This window comes from Staurois parvus, unplaced genomic scaffold, assembly GCF_062004578.1.
Source record: "Staurois parvus isolate SC_StPar_1 unplaced genomic scaffold, SC_StPar_1.0 ptg000019l, whole genome shotgun sequence".
Taxonomy (NCBI): domain Eukaryota; kingdom Metazoa; phylum Chordata; class Amphibia; order Anura; family Ranidae; genus Staurois; species Staurois parvus.
The window spans coordinates 21,883,788-21,907,431 of record NW_028317815.1 but is presented as its reverse complement, the minus strand read 5'-3'; the positions used below and the strand labels follow the sequence as shown (position 1 = coordinate 21,907,431).

Sequence of the window (23,644 nt, the reverse complement as noted above, 5' to 3'; positions counted from 1 at the left end):
GGTTGTCACCTCATCCCTTTAAAACTGAACACATATTAATTACACAGGTTAAACTCACTTAGTGCCGTATCTGCATTAAATTAGCCTGAGAACCTGTGTAATTAATATGTGTTAGGTTTTAAAGGGATGAGGTGGCAGCCCTAATACCAAACCCTCATCTAAGATAAGGGCTTAGTATACATGAAGGTAATCCCTGGCCATTTGAAGAAAGAAATAAACTGTCGTTTACCAGGAATAAAACTGCATTTTTTCTTTGTAAATATCAGTTTGTCTTCAGTAGGTTGTATGCATTGTTCAGAAGCACCACTTCAGATATATTAAGAGCAATTACAGACATTTATTTAAATAACTTTTGCATAATGTTTCACTGCCAATTTGAATGTTTGAAAAGTTTTTGAAATACATTTTGAAAATGTTTTGCTTTGTTACGTGTCCCAAAAGACAATGTTGCACCCCACCAACCACCCCATGCCATTTGTTTGACAATCCCTTGCTTATTAGCCCAGTTGTCTCCTGTGATTATACTCTCCAATAAATCACAATAAACAATCACACTCATAAATAGGAATGAAAAATAAAAAAGGAGAATTCCATAGTATAAAACAGTATGTTTGTTAAAATATTAAAAGCAGAGTGGTTATCTCAACTCACAGCCTGTAGTGCTCACTTTCGGAGAGATTATTATTATTATTATACATGATTTATATAGCGCCAACAGTTTGCTCAGCGCTTTACAATAAAATGGGTGACAATACAGCAACGATACAGTTCAATACAAGAGGGTTAGGAGGGCCCTGCTCCTTGGAGCTTACAGTCTAAGATACTCCTCCAAAAGAATTTAAATAAAAACTTTTTTGCTTTGATACATGTCCCCTAGAGGAATGTAAAATGAATTCTTCTGGCTGATCACTGATGCTATCTCTGGTAGTGCAAGTGTGCGGTCCTTTAATAAACATGCATGCTGATATGAGCATCCATTCTTATGTTACAGCCTAACATAATTCTCATGAATGGGTCAGAAAATATAATCATGTAGTAACTAGATCTTTTGACTACTGTCTGCCTTTTGTGAGTTATATGCAAGCATACCAATATGTGGGGCAAAGCTAATGCCATCTGCCGAATCATAATTATATTAGAGGAAACCAGCAACAAGTAAAGACATATATGGAAGCTCCACCTAATTCCTCCCTGACCTGTGAGTGTGGGTGGAGGAGCTCATTGAGAACACTAGACTGAGCTAAGACTGTGTGTATCTAATAAATTCCTTTAGCTGACGATGAGCTCTGAATCTTCAATGAGGTTCTCTTGGCAGGCATGCTGGTTGATTTTAATAAAAATAGCCGCATTCAGCAGAGCAAGTTCAGGATGCCAAATTTACAGCTGCCTTCCACGATTACTCTTAAAACTCCTTCAGGGCTAATTAGAACCAGTGGGCAAAGTATATCGATTGCAAATCTCTTGAGAAAAAAAACCCTTCACTTCCCTTTATTTTGTTTGTTTCTTAGAGAAATAAATGTAATTCTTTTCAGTCCGCCCTTCTCAAAGTGGTGTCTTTTCTTTTCAGCCACAACACAAAGACCACGTCATGGCTGGATCCTCGGCTAGCAAAGAAAGCGAAACCCCCAGAAGAGTGCAAGGAGAATGGTAAGTTGTCACAGTTCTTCTGGAAAAGGTCCCGTTAACCTCTTCAGTGCCTCTCTTGCATGACACAAATGTTTAAACATGTTAATGAGCCGCACAAAAAAGACATCATTTTGGATGAAGTCCATTTGTTGTATGGGGGGAAGGCAGTCATATGCCCATTCTGGCTTTTTTTTTTTCCATGCGCCTCCCTCTCCTCTTGTATTCACAGTCAAGGTTTACAACAAACATAGTTTAATGTTGTCTGGAGCATTAGTCTGTCAGCCCTCCCAGACCCATCTCTCCCCTGGATTTTTGTGTGCTAACAGTAGGGACTTGGTTCTCTCAAGGAAGATGCAATGCAAGGGGAAGTGTCAGGACCATACCAAAGGATTATGATTATTATATCATGTAACCTTAAAGGTAAAGATTTTTTTCATGTAATTTGTTAAGCCTGCTATAGCAAACAAGTGCCACTTTAAAAAAAATATAGAAAAAATATAACTGTTATAACTGCATTGAATTTTGTTATTTGGGTGAATTCGATTTAACCTATTTAGAATGCTAATGGATATTAAATGTTTTATACAATCAATATACATGTTATGAATAGCAACTTTGTGTGAATCACTTAATTATTCCATGCACAATATAGAGAAGTAGCCTTCTATTTTGTAAAGGAATTTGTAGAAACGTGCTGTCTTTATCTGCGCACAACACCTGTGAGTTGTACACCTGTGTGCAATAATTTCAGGACTGCGACTATGGTAATAACGAAGATTGCTTGTTTCCCAAGTTAAAAATGCCAACTTAGGAGCTATTTTCACAGTCGGTTACAGCTCAGCATATTCTATTTAGGAATCATTAGGCTCATTAGAGAGAGATACAGCAATGCTTATATGCAGAAAAGACCATCTGACATTCCCATTTATCAATTAACCTTTATATATGCAGCACTAAGATCAACTTTGTCATGTTTCAACAACAGGGATGATTTGGTTTTAAATTGCCTTATACAAGTACCTTTAAAAAATGCCATGAATATGTGTAGCTCATCTTTACCAATGGAGTTGATAGGTATACAAGTTCATATAATTATCTAGCTCCTAAAGCTCTGGTATGCTGTAGCTTACAGCAGCCAATCACATATAAATTATTTTTAATATCGGTCCATCAATGAAAAATGATTTTTGGTTAGTTGGTATGGGTTGGACACTGTTCTTTGCTTTATAAAGTCAATAGTAAAATAAATGTCATATAGAAGGTAATTCTAAGCATTCATTTGTTACAGGTACTTAAATTGCGTCGTCAATTTATGCAGCACTTTACATATATATATTAACGAGCAGGGACCTCTGTTTCCTCTTGTACCAAATTGTATTGTACTGTAATGTCTACCTTCATTTTGTAAAGCGCTGCGCAAACTCTTGGCGCTATATAAATCCTGTATAATAATAATAATGATAATAATAATAATATTATTGTACTTATTGTACTTTCACATCAGTCCCTAACCCTCAAAGGGCATGCAATCTAAAGTCCCTAGCCTACATTCACACATACACACACTATGGCCAATTTAAACAGGATCCAATTAACCTACCAGCATGTCTTTGGAGTGTGGGAGGAAATTGGAGTACCCGAAGGAAACCCACACAGGCACAGGGAGAACATGCAAACTCCAGGCAGATGGTACTGTGGTTGGGATTCAAACCAGGCGGAACTGCTAACCATTTAGCCACTGTGCTGCCCTGATTGTAATTTAGCTTGTAATATTACTAATGTCATTGTAGATGTCTTTCTAGTGTTCTTTTGACTGTGTAAGACTTGTACAGCAATTTAAGAATATAGCAAAGTTTTACAGTTAAAAAATATTATTTTAGAATTAATATATTGCAAAAAACCTGCAGAAAACTTTAAAAAAGACCTTGTAACCAATGGCTGTATAGGCGTCACATGTTAATATGGGCCATTTGTAAGTGAGGTGTGACAGGAAGACTGAGTACAAATAAAGCTGTGTCTAGTCATTAACTAAAGAAGAAATAGATCCATTCATAACTTTAATGCAGGTATTTATTCAGAAATAATTACTGTGTCTGTTCCAAGGCATTTGCATTGATATTCCATTTGCACTTTGCTGCATCTGCTGGAGCAATAATTGTATTTAATTGCAAGCCAAATTGATTTATACCTGTAACCACTTTGTGCAGTTTCACAGAAATTACTTTTTTAATTTAATGGTTTGAAAAAGACTTGTGACATGCCTGCAGTCTGAAAACATTATCCTGTGGCTGTAGCTATGTACCACCAGGTAAACACAAATGCCTAGTTAAAAGTTAATCACATATTTTTCTTTATCTTCTGTACTCTGAGGCAGAATAGTTATAGAATGTTTTTTTTAACATGTTCAGGGTCCATAATAACATGTGCAGGCTTCTCAACATCTCATAACAGGAACAGGAACTAGAATAAAGTATAGATAGTATTATAAGTATAACAACTGTAAATAGTGACACCTACAGGCCAGAGGTATGAACACCACATATCCTATACATGTGTCAGATATGTGGTGTGGGATATATAGTAAAAACAGTCTTTTCCTCATTATTGAAGAATACGGCAACAACAATGCAAAGAATTATATCACAAAACAGTACTAGGCATTGTAGCCTCCCTGGCGGTATTCCCGAGTTTAGCTCGGGGTAAAGTTTCAGTACCACAAGCGGTTACCCTGAGCTACACTCGGGCTTACCATGCGGCGCTGCTCCGCGATCCCTCGATCACTTACCTTGTCCTGCGCTCCCGCAATGTCCCTCCTGCAGTGTCCCCGGCAATGTAATCCGGCGGATGCCGGCATCTGTCATCTGGGTTCCGTCCCTTGCAAGCGTCGGGATGTACGGGGGACGGAACGGCGGAAAATTTGAAAATGACAAAAAGTGACATTCACAAAAATCACTAAAATCACATAGTAAAACATTAACATTACTGTACCAAACCATTTCACATACATTTTGTCTCGAGTGCTTTGTCCTGTGCCCTGCCTGCATTTTTACTGTTCTTTCTACCTGGAAACTGAGAAATGTCCATGGCATCCAAAAAGCGTCCCTTTAGGTCAAAATCAATTTTAGACCAGCTAGAGAACAGCGATAGTAAATTAGAACTACTTGCAGAATTGAGTGATAATGATTCGTGGGGAAATTCGTCATCAGACACAGAAAACGATTTTGCAACTTTGGTCAGTGATGTGCGAACTTGGCGCTATATTTCAAATTTCAGTGTTTTTGGTTTGATTATATTTCTGAATTAAATTTATTATTATATTATTATTTTTTATGATTATTTATTAAATTATAATTTATGATTTTGTGTTTCAAGTTTTATCCTACCCGGGATGTTTACTACACTCTTGTTCGGACAGATTTCAGTGAGTTATTCCTAAGAATTACAGGCCTACAATATAAAACGCCAAATTTCCATGCAAAATAATGGTACCGCTTTCAGCACCAAAAATCTGAAATAATCATACCGCCAGGGAGGTTAATTACATCACACAATCCTTGGTCCACACAGGAGGCCTTCTGATTCTTTGAATATATCTAGGAAGCTAGGTTTCCTGGTCTCTGATGTTATCAGTAGGAATAGAAAAATGTACTTTGTCATATGAAAGTACCGAAAAATCCCGCCTAACCAGAACAAAATGGATTGCTTTCCGTATGAGTCAATCAGACAGTTCATGGGTGTAAGGTACTTGTTAATTTGTCACTGTAAGAGGATTGTAACATTTCAATTGTCCCTATTTCAATAAACTAGCGTTCTTAACTGTAGCTAGAGATCCAGGCTGAAAGTGTACTTCTTTCACACCACATTTGTGATCAGCATACACATTCCATTTATCTTGTTGATCAGTCTTAGCAACTGATGATTTCACAGGCACTGGACTTTGTGAGTCGAATGTCTGCCACATGTAGTTTAGTGTCCATTTTCCTGCCATGTAGTAGTTTAGCTGGTGATGTTTGTGTAGTTGCATGTCTAGTCACTCTGTAGACATGGAAGAACTCTGTAAAAGCAACTTTCCAAAATGTTCCTGTAAGGTTTGCAATCCAAAGAGCTTCTTTAAAGCTTCTATTAAATCTCTCAACATCTCCATTTGCTTAGTCGTAATAAATGCAGGATTTCCTATGCACAATATTTCTCCCTCTCGGGAAGTAGTCAGACTCAGATGAACAAATTGTGATCCATTGTCAGACGCCGGTTCCTTTGGGTTACCTTCCCTGCTGATAGAAGCAATTCCTTGCCGATTCAGAGAAGCTGAACTATAGCTTCTATGAATAAAACACAGTCTCTGAATGGAGGACAAGTAGATGAATGAAAGGTCTGCCCCCTCTATTCATATATCATATTTCATTCATAGAAGCTATAATACAGTATCTATTCATTGAGAAGCTGGGTGCAAAGGACGGACATTGTCGGGCACTCTTGATGAGTGCCTGTCACAGCTCTATTAACTCTATTAACTCCTGCCGCACTCAGAGATTGCAGTGGTGGGAGTAGTGGGTATCGCTAGAGGAGGATTTCAGGTAATAGAGGTGACGGCAGCAAAAGGGACATATTCATATGACTTTAAGTAATGTCCCTTGTGCTGATTTTTGTTTGTTGATTTCTGACTAACCTAGGCTTTAATCCAGTAAGAGCTATATTAGAAGTGTCATCTGTCGCTGGTAGATAATAGAAAATATGATGTCCTTCTGCTCTCAGGAAGTGAATAAGTAAAGAATGCTTTCTAGCAGCAGGCAAGAGCTCTTGATTAGCAGCAGGTAAGTGCTCTTGATTAGCAGCAAGTATGTAGGTCTTAAGCATATGAATCCAAGGAATAAAAAGCATTGCATGTGCTTGATAGGAGTGTCTGTCTTCCTCGTTCACTTCCTCTTTCTTGTGTTTAATGTACTTAGAGGGAAACTACCATGAAAAACACACAGGCTGCCATTGCTGACACCTTCCTGAAACTGTTGGCTGCCAAGCTGACCTCCAGGCTTCAGTAATTTCTGAGTATTGGTAAAACAGAACTAAAATTCCTTTCATATGTGAAACAGTTCTGGAATTCAACTCTAAAGCCTATTGAACAGTATGACAACAAGGCAACTAGAGTTTTCAGGAGAAGGTTAGTCATGGCAGCTTCCATATTTCTCTAATTATTATTATTATTATTATACAGTATTTATAAAGAGCCAATAGTTCGCTCAGCGCTGTACATTACAGAGGGGAACAGAACATGTGACAGAACAATACCAATACAATGCAAAACATGAGGGGATCGAGGGCCCTGCTCTTTCGAGCTTACAATCTAGGATGATGGTGTTCCTTTCAACTAACAGAAAAAATCAGTCTCTGTATCTCATTACATGAATTGGCAGTTGTGGGCTGCATTGTGCGGCTGGTAGTAGATGATAGGGTGATTCAAGCAACCATGGTTTTCTGAATATTTAGTAGATCCGCCATAACTATTTCTAGGGATCACAACTCCAAGTAAAAATTAAAAAACAAGTCCTAGCTCAGCCATTAGCAATAACTGCAGCCAGATTTGGCATTTAAATTTAAACCTGAGTACAAGTTCACCCAGAAAATAAATGCTTAGTCTAAATAATGGTTTACAATATATAATACATTCATGTATAAAGCTGAATTTGTACATGGGGTATAGTAATGCATAGTAATGGTGTGATACAAGCATTGATCAAATTACCAGTATAGACAGGGGGCAGAAGTTGGAGTCAGGATGCTCTATTTGTGGAGTACAGAGTGTATGTTGCAGAAGAGAAGGCCCTGTTGTGGGTAACATTTTTTTTTACTATGAGATTACCTATAAATAACAGGCAATAAACAGTTTCATTTTTGTGACTGCATTTTAGCTGATTTGGAGCAAATAATGGCTGTTAATGGAAAACAACAACTGTACCTGAATTTTCCTATAGTGTCATCTTTAGGTTGAAATATTCAACACATTGGTGATTCAGTTGACTCTTGTGTCAATTCCTTCCACCTGGACTTCTCTAAAACACCCCACCGAAGAAAGAGAACACAGCTCTTACATTCGTTTACCAGTACCTCCAGCTTCTGAGAGGTGTGTTAGGGAAGCAAAGGAGGAAAGTAAAGGAACATTCCACTGAGCCTTATTTTATTTATTTATTTTATTTAATACAGATACTTATATAGCACCATCAATTTATGCAGCTCTTTACATATTTATTATACATTCACATCAGTCCCTGCCCCCAAGGAGCGTACAGTCTGAAGTCCCCAATTCATACATTCATACACATACTAGGGCCAATTTAGACAGAAGCCAATTAACCCCTTGGCACCGACATCACACAAATATGCGGCTTCACAAAACTGGGCTTTTCTCTGTGGGGCCACATATTTGCGTACCTGTCTTTGTGCTGGCAGCGTGCTGCACAGCGCACTCCCAGCACAAAGACTGGGGTGTCACTGAGAGCCCCAGGTCCCGATCTTACGATCGGGACCCGGGACTCCCTATTCCGGGTCACATGATCACTGTGATAGCCTCTGATTGGCTATCACAGTGATCATTCACTGTGAAGCCTGCCCCCCTTGGTTTTTCTCTCTGAATGGAGGAGAGAGATACATTGTATCTCTCTCTCTCCTTGCATAGAGATAAAAAGACAACTGTTTGTAAGAAGAAAAAAAAAAGATAAATATTAAAAAATAAAATAGAAAATACAGAAAAATACCTAGATCAAAACTTGATCTAGTTCAGTGCCAGGGTTTGGGTCAAGGTCAGGGTCAAAGGTCAGGTTTTTTTTTTTTTTAAATTGGTATCAGTGTCAGTTAGTGTCAGTGTGTTTTAGGTTAAAAAAACAAAATGCGCACTATTGTTTCAGGGCTGTAGTACAGGTACAAACAACAAATAACATACACATATATAGTATCGCTGTGATTGTCAAGAGCTGGAAAATTTATTTTGGGTTGTTCATTAGTGGTAGGTTATGGTATTAACAAGAAATTATTTTTTGTTTACTATTTTGGGCCAGTTTTCCTTTCATAATAAAAAAAGTCAGGAAATATCCATTACCATTTACCACCAAATGAAAGCCCAATTTGTCCTGAAAAAAACAAGGTATAATTCACCTGGATGTACAAAGTAGTTGTGATTATATATATGGTTTTACTAACACATGTCAACATGTCATGTCACAGTCCACTTTGCAAATGCACTTGCACTCATTTTTCCTTACTAAATGTAAATTTAAAAAATACCCAATCAGGTGCAAGGAGAATGTAAAAAAAAGTTTTTGCTTGGGTGATAGAAATCAGCAGAGCTTTACCACATTATAATGGCTCAGGAAACTGTCAGGAGTGGCATGTGCCACATTAACTAAGCTGATAAACTATTTTATGGCCTATCCATGTCACCCACATCAGTTTCTGCTTTAGAGTGAAACGGAAACTAGCGCAAGTCTGCCCCTAATTAACAAAGGGAATGTGTAAGTTTTCCATACAGATTGCCAAGTGTGACTTGTCGTACGGGATGTGATCTGTCAGTAGATGACCCACCTCCCCCTCTCTGCCTGTACAGTGATTACGCTACACCAGCTGTGGCTGCAGGTTTAACCACCATCCTCAACATCCCACTGTGAGCCAAGTGACAGGAGGAGAAGAGGATAGGAGGAAAGATTGGATCATGCAGCTCCAGCTCTCCGTTCTCTGTGCTGTACCTGCCACAGGCACAGCAGAACAGAGAACTGATCTCTCTTAATAAACAAAGGGGCTTGTTCTACTTTTGTTAGGTAAAGTGGTTGTAAACCCTTACATATACCGGAAGTGATACACAGGGATGTAACAAATCCAACACAAGCTGTACCTGTTTATCTATAGCGTCTTTCCCCTAAATCCCATTCAAAGTACAAAATTTACACAGGATCCCTCAGCTCTGTAAAGCAGGGGGTGTGAAACTGAAGTTACATCAGTGAGGAGAGCTCTGAGAGCTGATTGAAGGGTGTGGCAGCACCAAAATATTGCACAGTTCCCCTTTAAGCTTTACTATTTCTAAAAGCAGCAAGTTTGCAGAACCAGATCATCAGCTCACTTCCTCCCTCTCATTTCCTGTGGAACAATGTGTTCCAGTCTAGCAGCTGACACCCTAACTTTCAGTTGGTGATATTTTATCTAAATGTGAAACTGCAAAGGCTATTTCCTGAACTGCTCAGAATGTATTTTAAAGGTACAAATAGTAAAGAGGAAATATATGCATTGTCACATAATTGTTGAAATATACACCATGTAAGATGCTTTTCAAGGCACTTAGCTTGCAGACACGAGTCTGGCTAGGTCAACCAGCTGAAAAATAAAAAGCTTGTTTTCCTCAAGTTCGTATCCGGAGTTTTCCTGGAATTCCCAAAGTTGCCATTACAATGGAAGTGTACAATCCAAACGCACAAGTCCCTGCGTTAAAAATGACTGTGTGTATAAGTGGGTGCTGCAGCGACCGTCGGCTGGAACCGAACAGAATCAGCTAGGGAGGCACACCAAGGATCACCAATAGGGTCCAAAAGTTTTACTGAACGATCACATAGTTACAGCAAGACAACGTTTCAGAGTCTCACATGACCCCTTCATCAGGCAAGGACACACCCCATCCACACAACTCACAGGAACAGAGCTGAGGCTTTCAATCACAGGCTGTGCTATTCCCATCATCATTTTTCTCTTGGTGTCAGGAAACCTTGTCAGAAGTGACTCATGCTTACAGCAGAGGAATGAGACTGTAGACAGAAATGGCATTTAGTGCTCTGGATTGAGACAAGTACACACTAAGAAGGAATTTGCTTTGTTCATATTTCATGTCTGAGCAGTATCTGCTCCATTTTTTTACGTGTTGAAGAGAGGTGCAGCAGCTGCATCTTTCAGCCTGTCAATGATTTATAACTGTCTGTGACTGCACACCTGCACTTACCAGGCTCATAAACACAAGCGTTTCTGCACGCTTTACGGACCTGTGCATTTTTGTGAATGAATGTGGTGTACCTAGAAAGGTAATTTCTTCCAGTTTTTGAGTTGGAAGTTCTCTCTATATATCACTGCTGCCCTTACCATAGTCAGTAGTGGAAAAAAAACGTAAGTACTCAGGTACACAGCTATGAAAAAAAAATCACAATTTTTATCAGTTTACATTTTTTACAGAACTGTACAAAGGTGAATTGCTGGCAGATCCTGTAGTTGTTCCATTTTTATACAGCCATGTGCATGTACCCTAACAGATTTGGAGAATCCATTTGTTCCATTTTGTTCCATAAATCTACACTGTAGCAAAAAATGCTCATTTGATATAAAACATTGCTGTGCAGATATTTTTGTTTGCCATGAAGATGGGGAGGTGAAATTAGAGATTAGGAAAACAGAAGACTATATTTGTTAATACAAATAAAGCAAATACGTTCATTATGCTGTATAGATGTTGTTCATCTGCCATCTTCGTCAAAATATTTTCTTTTTTATTTTGACAGGGCCAATTTACTTTGAATCAGGAGCAGGATGTTTCAGTGATACCATGTTCTTATTAGCACATTTTAGTGAGATAACAAATATTTCTAAGAAGTAAGGGCTCATTCAAGCAGTGAACTGCATCTTGTCAAAGAGGCTCATTTGAATGCCTTCACTCTGCACTTTACTGGGCTTTCCTGCATGAATGACATGCTCAATTCACCTCTATTATTAGATGTAGCTTTGAGATACAGTGTGGATAAGCACAGGCTTGTGCATTAGAAGTCAAAGGTGTTGTTGTTCATTTAGTAAGCATTTGTAAGTACTTTGCATCTTTTCTTTTACTACAGTTGTTTATGCATTAACATTTAATATGCCACATATTATGAAACATGGTGTAACATTTTATAACGAGTTATAGCACAAATACTAAGAGGGACAATGAGGATAAACTCTGCCTTATGTTGAGAACTCTTTTTATTTACTTAAAAAAAGAAATCAGCATTTCTTTTTTTTTTTCAAAAGCCAATAAATTATGTTCCTAGATGAAATGCTTAGGGTGCATTTTAGATAAGTAGATTGTTTGCAAGGTTTTTGGATTGTTTGCCTTAACCGCTTTCCAGCCGCCCTATAGCCGAAATACTGCAGCAGGGGTGAGCAAAATCACATATATGTACGTGATTTTGCTTTTATGGGTAGGGGGCACACGCCCTACCTGTGCCACCATTAGAGGCCTCACCTGTCAATCAATGGGTCCCGATCGTGATTCCCCACCGGCACCTGGCAATCACCATGTATCATGTATCATGGGGGAGAGACCTGTATGTAAACAATACAGATCTCTCCCCTGTTAGCTCCTGCACATTGCTCTGTATTGCTCTGCATATCAGAGCACAAAGCAGAGTGCTTACACAGTAAGCACAGCACACAGTAAAACACAACACAGCACACAGTTAACCCTTTGATTGCCCTAGATGGTAACCCCTTCCTGCCCAGTGCCATTAGTACATTGTCAGTGCTTTTTATTAGGTGTACTGTACTGGTGTTACTGGGGATGTCAGTGACAGTTAGTCAGTTCCCCACCAGTGTCAGAATGCCCGCCTCAGTCCCACAGTCCCGCTATAAGTCGCTGATCGCCGCCATTACTAGTATAATAAAAAATTCCAGTATCTATACCGTCATTTGTAGACGCTATAACTTTCACGTAAACCAATTAATTTACCTATATTGGTATTTTTTTTTACCAAAGACGTGACAAAACATTTTGACCTAAATTTATGACGAAATTTGATTTTTAAATTTTTTTATTGGACATGTTTCATAGCAAAAAGTAAAAAATATAGTTTTTTTCTCAAAATTGTCTTTTTTTTTTACATCGCAAAAAAATAAAAACCGCATAGGCAATCAAATACCACCAAAAGAAAGCTGTATTTGTGGGAAAAAAAGGACATAAATTTAATTTGGGTGCAACATTGCATGACTGCGCAATTCTCAGTTAAAGTATCGCATAAAATGGCCTAGTCAGGAAGGGGGGGGGGTAAATCCTCTGGAGGGCAAGTGGTTAAAGTAATTTTTGTTGTAGCATCGCTTTCTGTATATTTATTCACTATGGGGATCTGTAGATTAGCCACTATTATTATTATTTATTATTATACAGTATTTATATAGCGCCGACAGTTTGCTCAGCGCTGTACATTACAATGGGAGACAGTACACGAGACAGTACAATAACAATACAATTCAATACACGAGGGGTTCGAGGGCCCTGCTCCTTGGAGCTTACAATCTAGGAGGGAGGGGATAGTGGTACAGGAGGAAATAGCAGTGGGGGATGGACTGGTAGGAAGAGTGGAGGAGATCCGCAATTAGCTGAGGGCAGGGTAGGCTTCCAGGGTGCACCTAAAGGTGAGGAGAGTAGGTGATAGTCTGATGGATTGGGGTAGGGAGTTCCAGAGGATGGGGGAAGCCCTGGAGAAGTCCTGGAAATGGGCATGGGAGGAGGAGACCAGGGAACTAGAGAGTAGGAGGTCTTGTGAGGAGCGGAGAGTACGTTTTGGGTGGTATTTGGATATCAGATTGGTGATGTAGTTTGGGGCATTGTTATGAACAGCTTTGTAAGTCAATGTTAGCATTTTGAATTTTATCCGATGGGCAATCGGAAGCCAGTGGAGGGATTGGTAGAGGCGGATACGGAGCTGTTAGTAAGGTAGATGAGTCTGGCTGCAGCATTCAGGATAGACTGAAGAGGGGATAGCCTGTGGTGAGGTAAGCCGGTGAGGAGGGAGTTACAGTAGTCAAGTCGTGATATAATAAGGGAGTGAATGAGTTGCTTAGTAGTTTCTGGGGTTAGGAACGGATGTATTTTGGAGATGTAGCGGAGGTGGAGTCTGAATGAGTTTGTCAGCAATTGGATCTGGGGCTGGAAAGACAGATTGGAGTCTAGGATGACACCTAGTACTCTGGCTTGCGGGGTGGGACTGATGGTGGTGTTGTTGGTCCTGATGGATAAGTTGGGGGGGGGGGGCGCGGGCTGGGGGGAAAAGTAGGAGCTCGGTTTTGGAAAGGTTTAATTTGAGGAAGTGGAGTGACATCCAATCCGATATGTCGTTCAGTAGGTTAGTGATTCGGGCGGAGACTGAAGGGGTGAGGCGAGGGGTAGAGAGATAGATTTGCGTGTCATAGGCATAGAGATGGTAGTTGAAACTGTGAGAGTGTATCAGTTGGCCAAGAGAGGAGGTGTAGATGGAGAAGAGAAGGGGCCCGAGGACAGAACCTTGAGAGACCCCAACAGAGAGGGGGAGTGAGGGGGAGGGTCTAAGGTTGTTCAGGTCGGTGGGATCCAGGGAGGGTACTAGATGTCCACCCCACCCTACCTACATCATTGTACACCCTCTTACCTTGTGCTGCTGCTGGGAAGAAGCTGGGGGCAGAACTGTTAAGCAGAAAGTGCAGGTTCTGGAGGAGGACAAGAGGAGTCTGCTGAATGCTGAGACCAGGGGATGCAGAGACAAGGGGGTGCTTTGGCTGCATGCAGAAGTGCAGGATCTGTCGGAGGAGTTCTGTCCTCCTCTCTGCTGCTGACTGCTGAGAAAATATGGGGCAGGGACAAGGAGGGAACTGCAGCTGTGGAAAATGTGCAAGGGCCACATGCAATGGCCTAGCAGGCCAGATTCGGCCTGCAGGCTTTGTGTTTGACACATGTGCTTTAGATGAAAGATTTGAAGAGTTATTTCAAACAGAAGAAGAGCTACCTCTGGATCAAGTCATTTAGTTTGTCATGTAGGAAAGACCACTTGCCAATTGTTTCCTTTAAGACTTTCTCTGCCTGATCCAATTTATCCATTTTTCAAATACGTGCTAAAATACACATTTCTGGCTTTACAATTTACTTAAAACAACCAAAACAATATATATTTTCTGAAAGCGAAGGGCCTGTAAAAAAAAACAAAAGAAAACTTGTTAGTTACAATTTAAGTCACACTGTATTTGTACAAATGTTTCTAATATCTATATTTTTGGTAACAGTCACAATAAAATTAAGTTTTTTGCACACAAACACAAAAGAATATACATTTTTATTTCTGGGAGCAAATTATAAAAGTAAAGTAAAAAAGTACCAAATATGTCAAGCGTCAAAACTGCATATGTCTGCGAAACTGTGGAAACTGTCATAGCCAAAAGTGTGATGTATTAAAAACCTTTGCAAGCCATTAAATTAACCTTAAAAGGGTTAGTTTATAGTTAATTAAAAAAAAATTCAACTCTCGTGGTGCTTGTGGTATACACAGTTTATTGCATAATCTATTTATGTGTACACCTGAGCGTCCTATGTGTGAATCTATTGGACGGGGAGCTTTACATTTTTGGGGGTTTTATGTAGTTTATCAAATTTTGTAATTTAAAACTAATGTGCGGTTTTCTACTTAAATTTATTGATCTCATGAGGGGGAAGAAAGGAGCCTAACTTGCTACTGCAGTTGTACGTGTGTCCTTGCCAGTCAATGGGTTAAAGTCTGTCTCAAGCCAAACAGCACTGAAAGCCTGAAAATGGTACACTTTCCTAAGCTATTCATAACAAAAAACATTGTCTAGAGATGCACCTTGGTATACATATGGAACTCCTTTTCACAACCAGTGGTGTCAGTGGGAAGTGTCAATACTTTAAAAAAAAAAAAAAACTTCTTGATGGGCATCTTGGCAAACGCTGTATACAGGGATATGGGAAATGGCATTGACATAAACACACACACATCCACACAGATTGAACTGGATGGTCTGGTGTCCTTATTCAACCTTACCAATTATGTAACTATGTAACTATAAATACAGTCCAGTGGCTGTTATCCTTATAGTTGTATGAGCAACTTCTCCATTGCTTCTTATTAACTACACAACTTGATAAGTTAGCTATTAAAGGAGTGAGTTGACAGCTGTAAAATGATTGTAGTGGACAAATGACACTAACACAAAATGTCAGTTATAGTCTTATGGCTCAAACATCCCTAATTAGTTTACAAATTACTTAGAAGTACTTAGAATGGCTATTGCATACAGTCTACAGTGTGTGCTTGTCATTTGCACAAACTGACACTGCTGGCTGTGTCATACGGTGCTTCTCTTAGAAACAATAGTCCACTTTATCGGATCCCAAACATTTCATTAAATATTTATTATCTTGCATAAGTCTCTGGATTCTATGGAGCTTGGCATATATTTCCTTGGACTTCCTTCTAAACGATTATTTATAAATGTTAAGAAATCAGTTACATATACAGTATTTTAACAATAACTCATTGCCTAAAATCCTTTAAATCAATAAACCCAGCTGTTCTACTAAAACAGAACTATAAACAAGATTTACAAGGGATCTGTTGGGATTAAACAAAAAGGAACTGCTGTCCTGACTTGTTTTTAACAGTGCAGGTTTTGGAACCATCACCCTTATCCTTTCTGTACTGTTAATGAGCAACTTGCAGGAAAAATCATGTTAATTGTTATAAATATACCTGTTCTAATGCACTACCTTTCCATGTGACAATGGAAGGATAAAGATAATAGTTCTTGACCATGCATATTTAAAATAAATACTAAATCATGCTTCAATTGCACATTATGCTCATGAGATACACAATATTGCCAAAAGTATTGGGATGCCTGCTTTTACACATGAACTTTAATGGCATCCCAGTCTTAGTCCTTAAAGTTCAACATTGAGTTGGCCCACCCTTTGCAGTTATAACAGCTTCAACTCTTCTGGGAAGACTGTCCACAAGGTTTAGGAGTGTGTCTATGGGAATGCTTGACCATTCTTCCAGAAGCACATTTGTGAGGTCAGGCACTGATGTTGAACCAGATTGCCTGGCTCACAGTTTCTGCTCTAATTCATCCCAAAGGTGTTCTATTGGGTAGAGGTTACAACTCTGTGCAGGTCAGTCAAGTTCCTCCACCCTAAAGTCACTCATCCATGTCTTTATGGACCTTGCTTTGTGCAATGGTGCTCAGTCATGTTGGAACAGGAAGGGGCCATCCCAAAACTGTATCCACAAAGTTGGAAGCATGAACTTGTCCAAAATGTCTTGGTATGCTGATGCCTTAAGAGTTCCCTTCACTGGAACTAAGGGGCCAAGCCTAACTCCTGAAAAACAGCCCCACTCATGCTCCCCTCCCACCAAATTTAACACTTGGCACAATGAAGTCAGGCAAGTACCGTACTCCTGGCAGCTGTCAAACCTAGACACATCCATCAGATTGCTAGACAGAGAAGCATGATTCATCACTCCAGAGAACATGTCTCCAGTGCTCTAGAGTCCAGTAGAGGCATGCTTTACACCATTGCATCCAATGCTTTGCATTGCAGCAGGTGATGTAAGGGTTTGATGCAGCTACTCAGCCATGGAAACCCATTCCATGAAGCTCTCTATACACTGTTGTTGTACTAATCTGAAGGCCACATGAAGTTTGGAGGTCTTTAGCTATTGACTCTGCAGACAGTTGGCGACTTCTGCGAACTATGTGCTTCAGCATGCACTGACTCTGCTCTGCCATTTTACGTGGCCTGCCACTTCGTGGCTGAGTTGCTGCTGTACCCAGTTGCTTCCACTTTGTTATAATACCACTAACAGTTGACCGTGGAATATTTAGTAGGAAGGAAACTTCACAGATGGACTTATTGCACAGGTGGCAACCTACCACGGTACCAGGCTTGATTTCACTGAGCTCCTGAGAGCGACCCATTTTTTCATAAATGTTTGTGGAAACAGTCTGCATGCCTAGGTGCTTGATTTTATACACATGTGGCCATGGAGGTAATTGGAAAATCTGAATCCAGTGATACGGAAGGGTGCCCCAATACTTTTGGCAATATAATGTATATCAAAAGATTTGGGGTCTTTGTTTCACTTTTTCTGCTGATTGCTACCTATAACTTTTAGGTGAAAACATGTTATACATTGGTTTATACATGATTGCTTAATACATTGAAGATTTGTACTGCAGTAGAATTGTTCTTAGTATAATAATAGTTTGTGTTTTCCCCTTTACTAAAAAAGAAATACACACAGTTGCTTAATCAAGCTCTATTTACATCAAAACACGACAAAGGTGCTAAATGACACTAGAAATGGACTATGTTTGTGTGTCCAGCAACCTCCTCTTTTTTCTGTTACAAAGTACTGTATATTGGCTGGAAGGTGGAGTATGTATAAGTAAACAGCTGTTGATACTGTTATTCCACAAAGTTTTTTTTATCTGTTGGAAAATTGTTGTGGGTAGTAAAGAGTGATTCCAGCTTTTGGATTGCTTATTGAGCCACATGTATTAAAGTGCCAGATCTTCAAGTCCTAAACCATAATTTTAGTACTCCAAGTTGCTGGACACTGAACTAAATTATCCTATGAGATTTAATTCATGTGAGCACCAATGTACACACTTACCAGCACAAATTAAATGTTACCTGACATTTCATAAATGTGCAAAAGTCTACTTCCTCTACTTCAGTGTAAATACCAATATTAGATTAAAGAAAGAAAAAAACCACAGTGGGTAAAGAACCCACAGGTCAAGGGGGTCCGAGTGAGGACAAACTGCAGCATATAGTTAAATATAATAGAAAAAAAATTTATTTATTGCAGTAAAAAATGACACACATCAGGGGACATGTTGGCATAAGGGGCCAAAACACAGGGGTTACCTCACCACCACCAGGGGAAGGAATAGAGAAAGAATGGCAAGATCGTCCACGGTGACGCTAGGCATGCAAAAGCCCTATAAGAGAATGGTAAAAGAAGGACCTGAAGTGGATATGGAAGTCAAAAGGATGGAAAAGATGAACATAGATGAATGAAAAATAATGATATAAATGCAAACAATCCAAAAGAGTATTGATAAGTAGCAAGGACAGCTGGGTCATGTATATATCACAAATACATATAAATGCACCCAAAGGTGCATGATAAGTGATGGAAAAGACATAAAGCCCTAAACATGTCTATAAAAGTAAACCTCTAAACGAGGCAAGGAGGAGGGTTGCGGTAGTTCCTCTGGTAATATATTGTATATACTAGTATGTATAATATAACCGGTCGCCCATCAAGTATTGGCAGATAGGCTTGAAGTGAAGGCTGGATAATGTAGGTCTCCTGCAGTAGTATAGACGGAACAGTATACTGTAAATATTCCCCTCAGTATTGCAAGGATGATATATGTGTGGCACTGATGGAGTCACTACAGCAATCAGTGCCCATTAGTTACACCTACCACTGACGTTGGCTCTTTACCATGTGATCAGCTGTGTCCATTCACAGCTGATCACTTGTAAACAAGCGATGTCACAGCGCTGAGGAAGGGAAAGCCGATAACCAGCTTTCCTGTGACAGGGGACATTTACACTGATACTCAGGGCACTAATTATTAGTGCAACCCCACCAGTGCCCATTAGTGCAGACTCATCAGTGCACCATATCAGTGCCCATCATTGCAGTCCCATTAGTACAGTATATCAGTGCCCATAAGTGACTATTAGTGTAGCCTCATCAGTGCCTCTTTGTCAGTGGCCATCAGTGCCACCTCATCAGTGCACATCAGTCCAGCCTTAGAGCCCATCAGTGAAGACTCATTGGTGCCCATCAGTGCAGCCTCTTTAGTGCAGCCTATCAGTGCCCATTAGTTACACCTATCAGTGCCTGTCAGTGAAGCATCATGATAGCACACCCGTGAAGAAGAAAAAATACATATTTGCCAATGTTTATAACCGAAACAAAGAAAACGTCTTCAAAACTTTTGGTATTTTTTTTGTTTGTTTAGCAAAAAAGTAAAAACCCAGTGGTGATCAAATACCACCTAAAGAAAGCTATATTTGCATGAAGAAAATTATAAACAATTTCATTTGGGTGTTGCATGACTGAGCAATTGTCATTCAAAGTACAGCAGCACGAAAAGGTGAAATTGGCCTGGGCAGGAAGGGGGTGAAAGTGCCCCAGTATTGAAGTGGTTAAACATGTGGTAAGTGTATGAACAGTCACTATTTACCCTTGCATAGCCTCGTTATCAAGTAATATTTGAATATGTCACATCGCTTGCCTTTATCATGCTATATAAGTCTGCCCTTACTGGAAGTAAGGTGAAACCTCTATCACATCTAACTGTATAGTGGTGCCACCAATAACTTTCACCTTATAGAAGGACTGGAATTTTCCATTCTTTAACAAAAAAAGATGAATAAGCTATATCATTGTAGCAATTTTATTCACTCAATCAAAAGTACCTTCTGCCTATCTGGAATCAATGTGTATTGACATTGACATTTTCTCTACAGGTTTGCACACAGACTTTCTCTCACATTCACGGTTAAAGTGCCAGAGAACAGTTTTACTTTTCTTTCATCCCAATCCTTTTAATTTCCAGATGCAGATATTTCAGATTCTAGCCAAATGATGAAATAAAGGATTGTTCCTGTTCTAGGTTTTGGATTTGTGGAAAGGTCAGTAAGACCTACAACAAAGAAAGATTTGAAGGGAGGAAAGCTACACCTTTCTTCCATTAACCATTTCAGCTCTCTCACCTGTACACCCCTTGTGGACCAGAGCCATTTCTACAGTTCGGCTATGGGTCTGTTTATTTGACAAAAAATATTGTCATTACATTCCAGGACAAACAAGCTATTTGTTGAGTTCATTAAAAAAACTATGCATTTTATTTTATAATTGGTTCTGTTTTCAGAATAACAGTAAAATTAAGATTTGACTACAAAGCACTAAAAAATTATTTCCAAACTAAATACGGACTTTTTTTTCCAATCTTGAATTTTTTTAATGCAACACAACAACATAATATGAAAACAAACTTGTTTAAATATGAATGCTTAAAAAATAGATATAAAAAATCAGCAGAAAAGGGGAGCATGGGTAATTAGCGCTGATTTACTGAGAGTTTACTAAGAGTAAATAAGGGATTAAACAGGAACACATTTATTTTATTTATTTATTTATTTTAGATTTTCAACTTCTATGGTTGCTTCAACTGACATCATATACAGATCAAAATGTCACACCTTTTACCTGCATATTAATTTAAAAAAGAAGCAAAAGGTTTGGTGTTTAAGAAATGTATACGGAAGGGATCTAAGTTATCCTGAAAACCTTCACTCAAACACCAATCTTTCTGCATTAGTGTTACTAAACACAGTAAAATCAGTCTGTACATGCAGTAAAGCATGCTTTTTCTACTCACTGTGGAACCTAAAGGGTTAATCCTCTGCATTGTGTAAAAAGGCAGTTTGATCCTTTCTTCTCTGTTCCTCCCCTTTTTCAAGCGACCACCTCTTATCTCCAGACTGAACCATAGGCATGCACATGTTCAATTTGTGTGTTTATTACTAGAGAGGTTTTTTTCTTTTTCCTTGGGAGAGTGCATGTGATCAGCACAGGGCCAATCAGTACTGGTGAGACAGAGGTCAGGAGATTTCCATCCTCCTAGAACAGAAATAAAACTCCTCCTACAAGCTTTAGCTAATGGTGGGCTGGACACTGATAGAAGTCACAAGACTGCTCTAACTGCTGATGAGAAAAGGTATTTAGCAGTTTATATTTACTAAAATAATTGCATTTCCATGCTCTGTGTACTGAGGGAGACCAGATATAGTGAATGCAGGGTCCTGGGTTTAGTAACACTTTAATCTATGACATACATGGTACAATCCTCTACCACTAGAATAAATATGTTGTTACATTGTATTTATCAAAAACTGAAAGCTTCCATGTACGCAGCAGTCATTTGGCTGGGTTTTGCTGGCAGAAGTGTGGTGGGGGCAGCAGGGGAGAGGATGTGTGCCCTGTGTACATCAAAGATATTTAGGGTATACATTAAATGCCCAATGTCTTAAGGTGGTTTCATGTTGGATTATAGGAAATGTATTAATTATTCCGTCTGTTAAAGGGCTTCTTACAAACTATCGTATAAATGACAATACACAGGTAAAAAACAAAATTGCCTGTCTTTTTTTTCTTTTTTTTTGGCTCAAACTATTCTTTGTATCCTTATTTTCTTGGCATTTCCTGCCTTATGCCCATGGCTGAAGTATGCAAACGAGAGTGACTAATCACATTCAGCAGCATTTAGAATGAAAAGGGGTGAGTACATTTGCCGTTTCATTTTGAATGAAAGACAGGAGATATAATTAGCATCTTTCTAGCTTTGGTTAGAATATGATATGTCATATATAATTTTGTGGTCACATGTCAAGCTTGTATACAGTTTGCAATCTGAAAAAAGAGAAACAGAGATTCCCTGCTAGTAAACTGATTGCAAAGAATAGCATAGGTTTAAATTACTTCATTTAACCAGTTGGCGCTGCCTGTACACATATATGTGGCTGCTTATTGAGTGGGCATTAACGCCGATTGGCAGCATATACGTGACCTTTATACAGCAAAAGCTGTCTGCTTTCAAGCTCTCTCTCGTTCCTGATTGAAAAGTTTGAATGGTACCCTCCAAAAAGGTGAAGGAAGGAGGGTGAGTATTAGAAGCAAAGGGCAGCTTGAAAAATAAGTAAATAAAAAAAAATGTATATGCAATATTTGTTATTTACTTGAGGAAAAAATATTACTGGCTATAACAGAAAAAAAAAAATATGTCGAATATATCCAGTTTACCTTTTTACTGCCACTGCTGTACCCTAGTATGACAGTGGCTGCGTAGAGGTTTACATACACTCTCAGCAGCTGCAGCCAACTGTCAGATGGAAGCCATCCGGCAGTTGGTTCCTTGCCTCCTCCCCCAGGTGCATGCCCACCATGTTTCCCTGGCTCCATGGGCACAATGGCATGGGCACCTGGCAGGGAGATTATTCGCTCATCTCCTCTTCCTGTTATTGACCTTAACTTGACTAGTAAAACATCATTTCTGGGTCCAGGTGTCACTTTCTGCAGCTAGTATGCACAAGGCAAGCGCTAATGCAATGTGTTTCATGGCTGCACATAATTGGGTAATATATATAATATAATGTTCATTAACATTAGTGTATTTTTTTATTGAAATTTTGCATTTCATAAACCGTTGTGCCAATATCGAGTGACATGAAAAATTAGAACTACTACCAGGGGCGAACTGACCATTTGGAAACTCGGGCACTGCCCGAGGGCCCTGGGTCAGTAAGGGGCCCCATGAGATGCCCCTGGTACCTTTCAAAGGCTTTTTTGAGTGTGGTTTGAGTGTGGGCGAGCACACAGGGGCCCCATGATCCCCTATTGCCCGGGGGCCCCATGAGTTGTCAGTCTGCCCCTGACTACCACTATTTTCTTCTTAAAGGTGCTTGTTTTCAGAATAATTTTTAGAGGGTTTTACAACCTTCAGGCCTAAAATGATTTTTTAAACATGTATGCAAAGAAATGCAAAAACGGCTCTAGCAGAGAAAGGGTTAAAGTTTAACCTTATTTAACCACCTCCCGCCCTCCATATAGTACAATGACGGGCACAAGGCGGTTCTCTCGTTCTGGGAGGATGTCATATGACGTCCTCCCATTCTAACTGCACATGCGCGGCTCCGGGAGTGCGCTGTGTCCCTCTGACACAGGGGATCACCGATCAACGGAAAGAGCCAGAGATGTCGGCTCGGTCATGTGATCAGCTGTGTCCAATCACAGCTGATCGCATGTAAATAGGGAAATGCCGGTTATCGGCATTTCTCTCCTCACGAGTTGTCACGCTAACAGCTCAAGAGGAGAGCCGGTAATCAGCATTCCTCGGAAGGGACATGTACACTGATCATCATTGCACTGATGATCAGTGTGCCCTGACGATTCATTATCAGTGCCAGTCAGTGCCACATATCAGTGCAACCTATCTGCGCCACCTATCATTGCCATATATGAGTGCTGCCTTTCAGTGCCCATCAGTGATGCCTGTCAATGCCCAACAGTGCCACCTACCAGTGCCTCCTCATCAGTGCCCATCAGTGCCACCTATCAGTGTCCATCAGTGCAGCCTATCAGTGCCCATCAGTGCAGCCTTATTAGCGCACATCAGTGAA

General features: G+C 39.6%; 1 protein-coding gene across 10 annotated transcripts in view; it reads left to right on the top strand.

Moving 5' to 3' along the window:
- MAGI2 (membrane associated guanylate kinase, WW and PDZ domain containing 2) overlaps nucleotides 1-23,644 on the top strand; it is a 1,033,722-nt gene that overhangs the window by 733,271 nt on the left and 276,807 nt on the right. For all 10 annotated transcript variants that reach the window (XR_016314026.1, XM_089685799.1, XM_089685771.1 and 7 more), the window contains one exon: nucleotides 1,568-1,647. Coding sequence is in view for 9 of the 10 variants with exons in the window: in XM_089685799.1 (XP_089541925.1) it covers nucleotides 1,568-1,647 (80 nt within the window). In the remaining variant the exon portion in view is untranslated. The remainder of the gene's footprint in view (nucleotides 1-1,567; nucleotides 1,648-23,644) is intronic.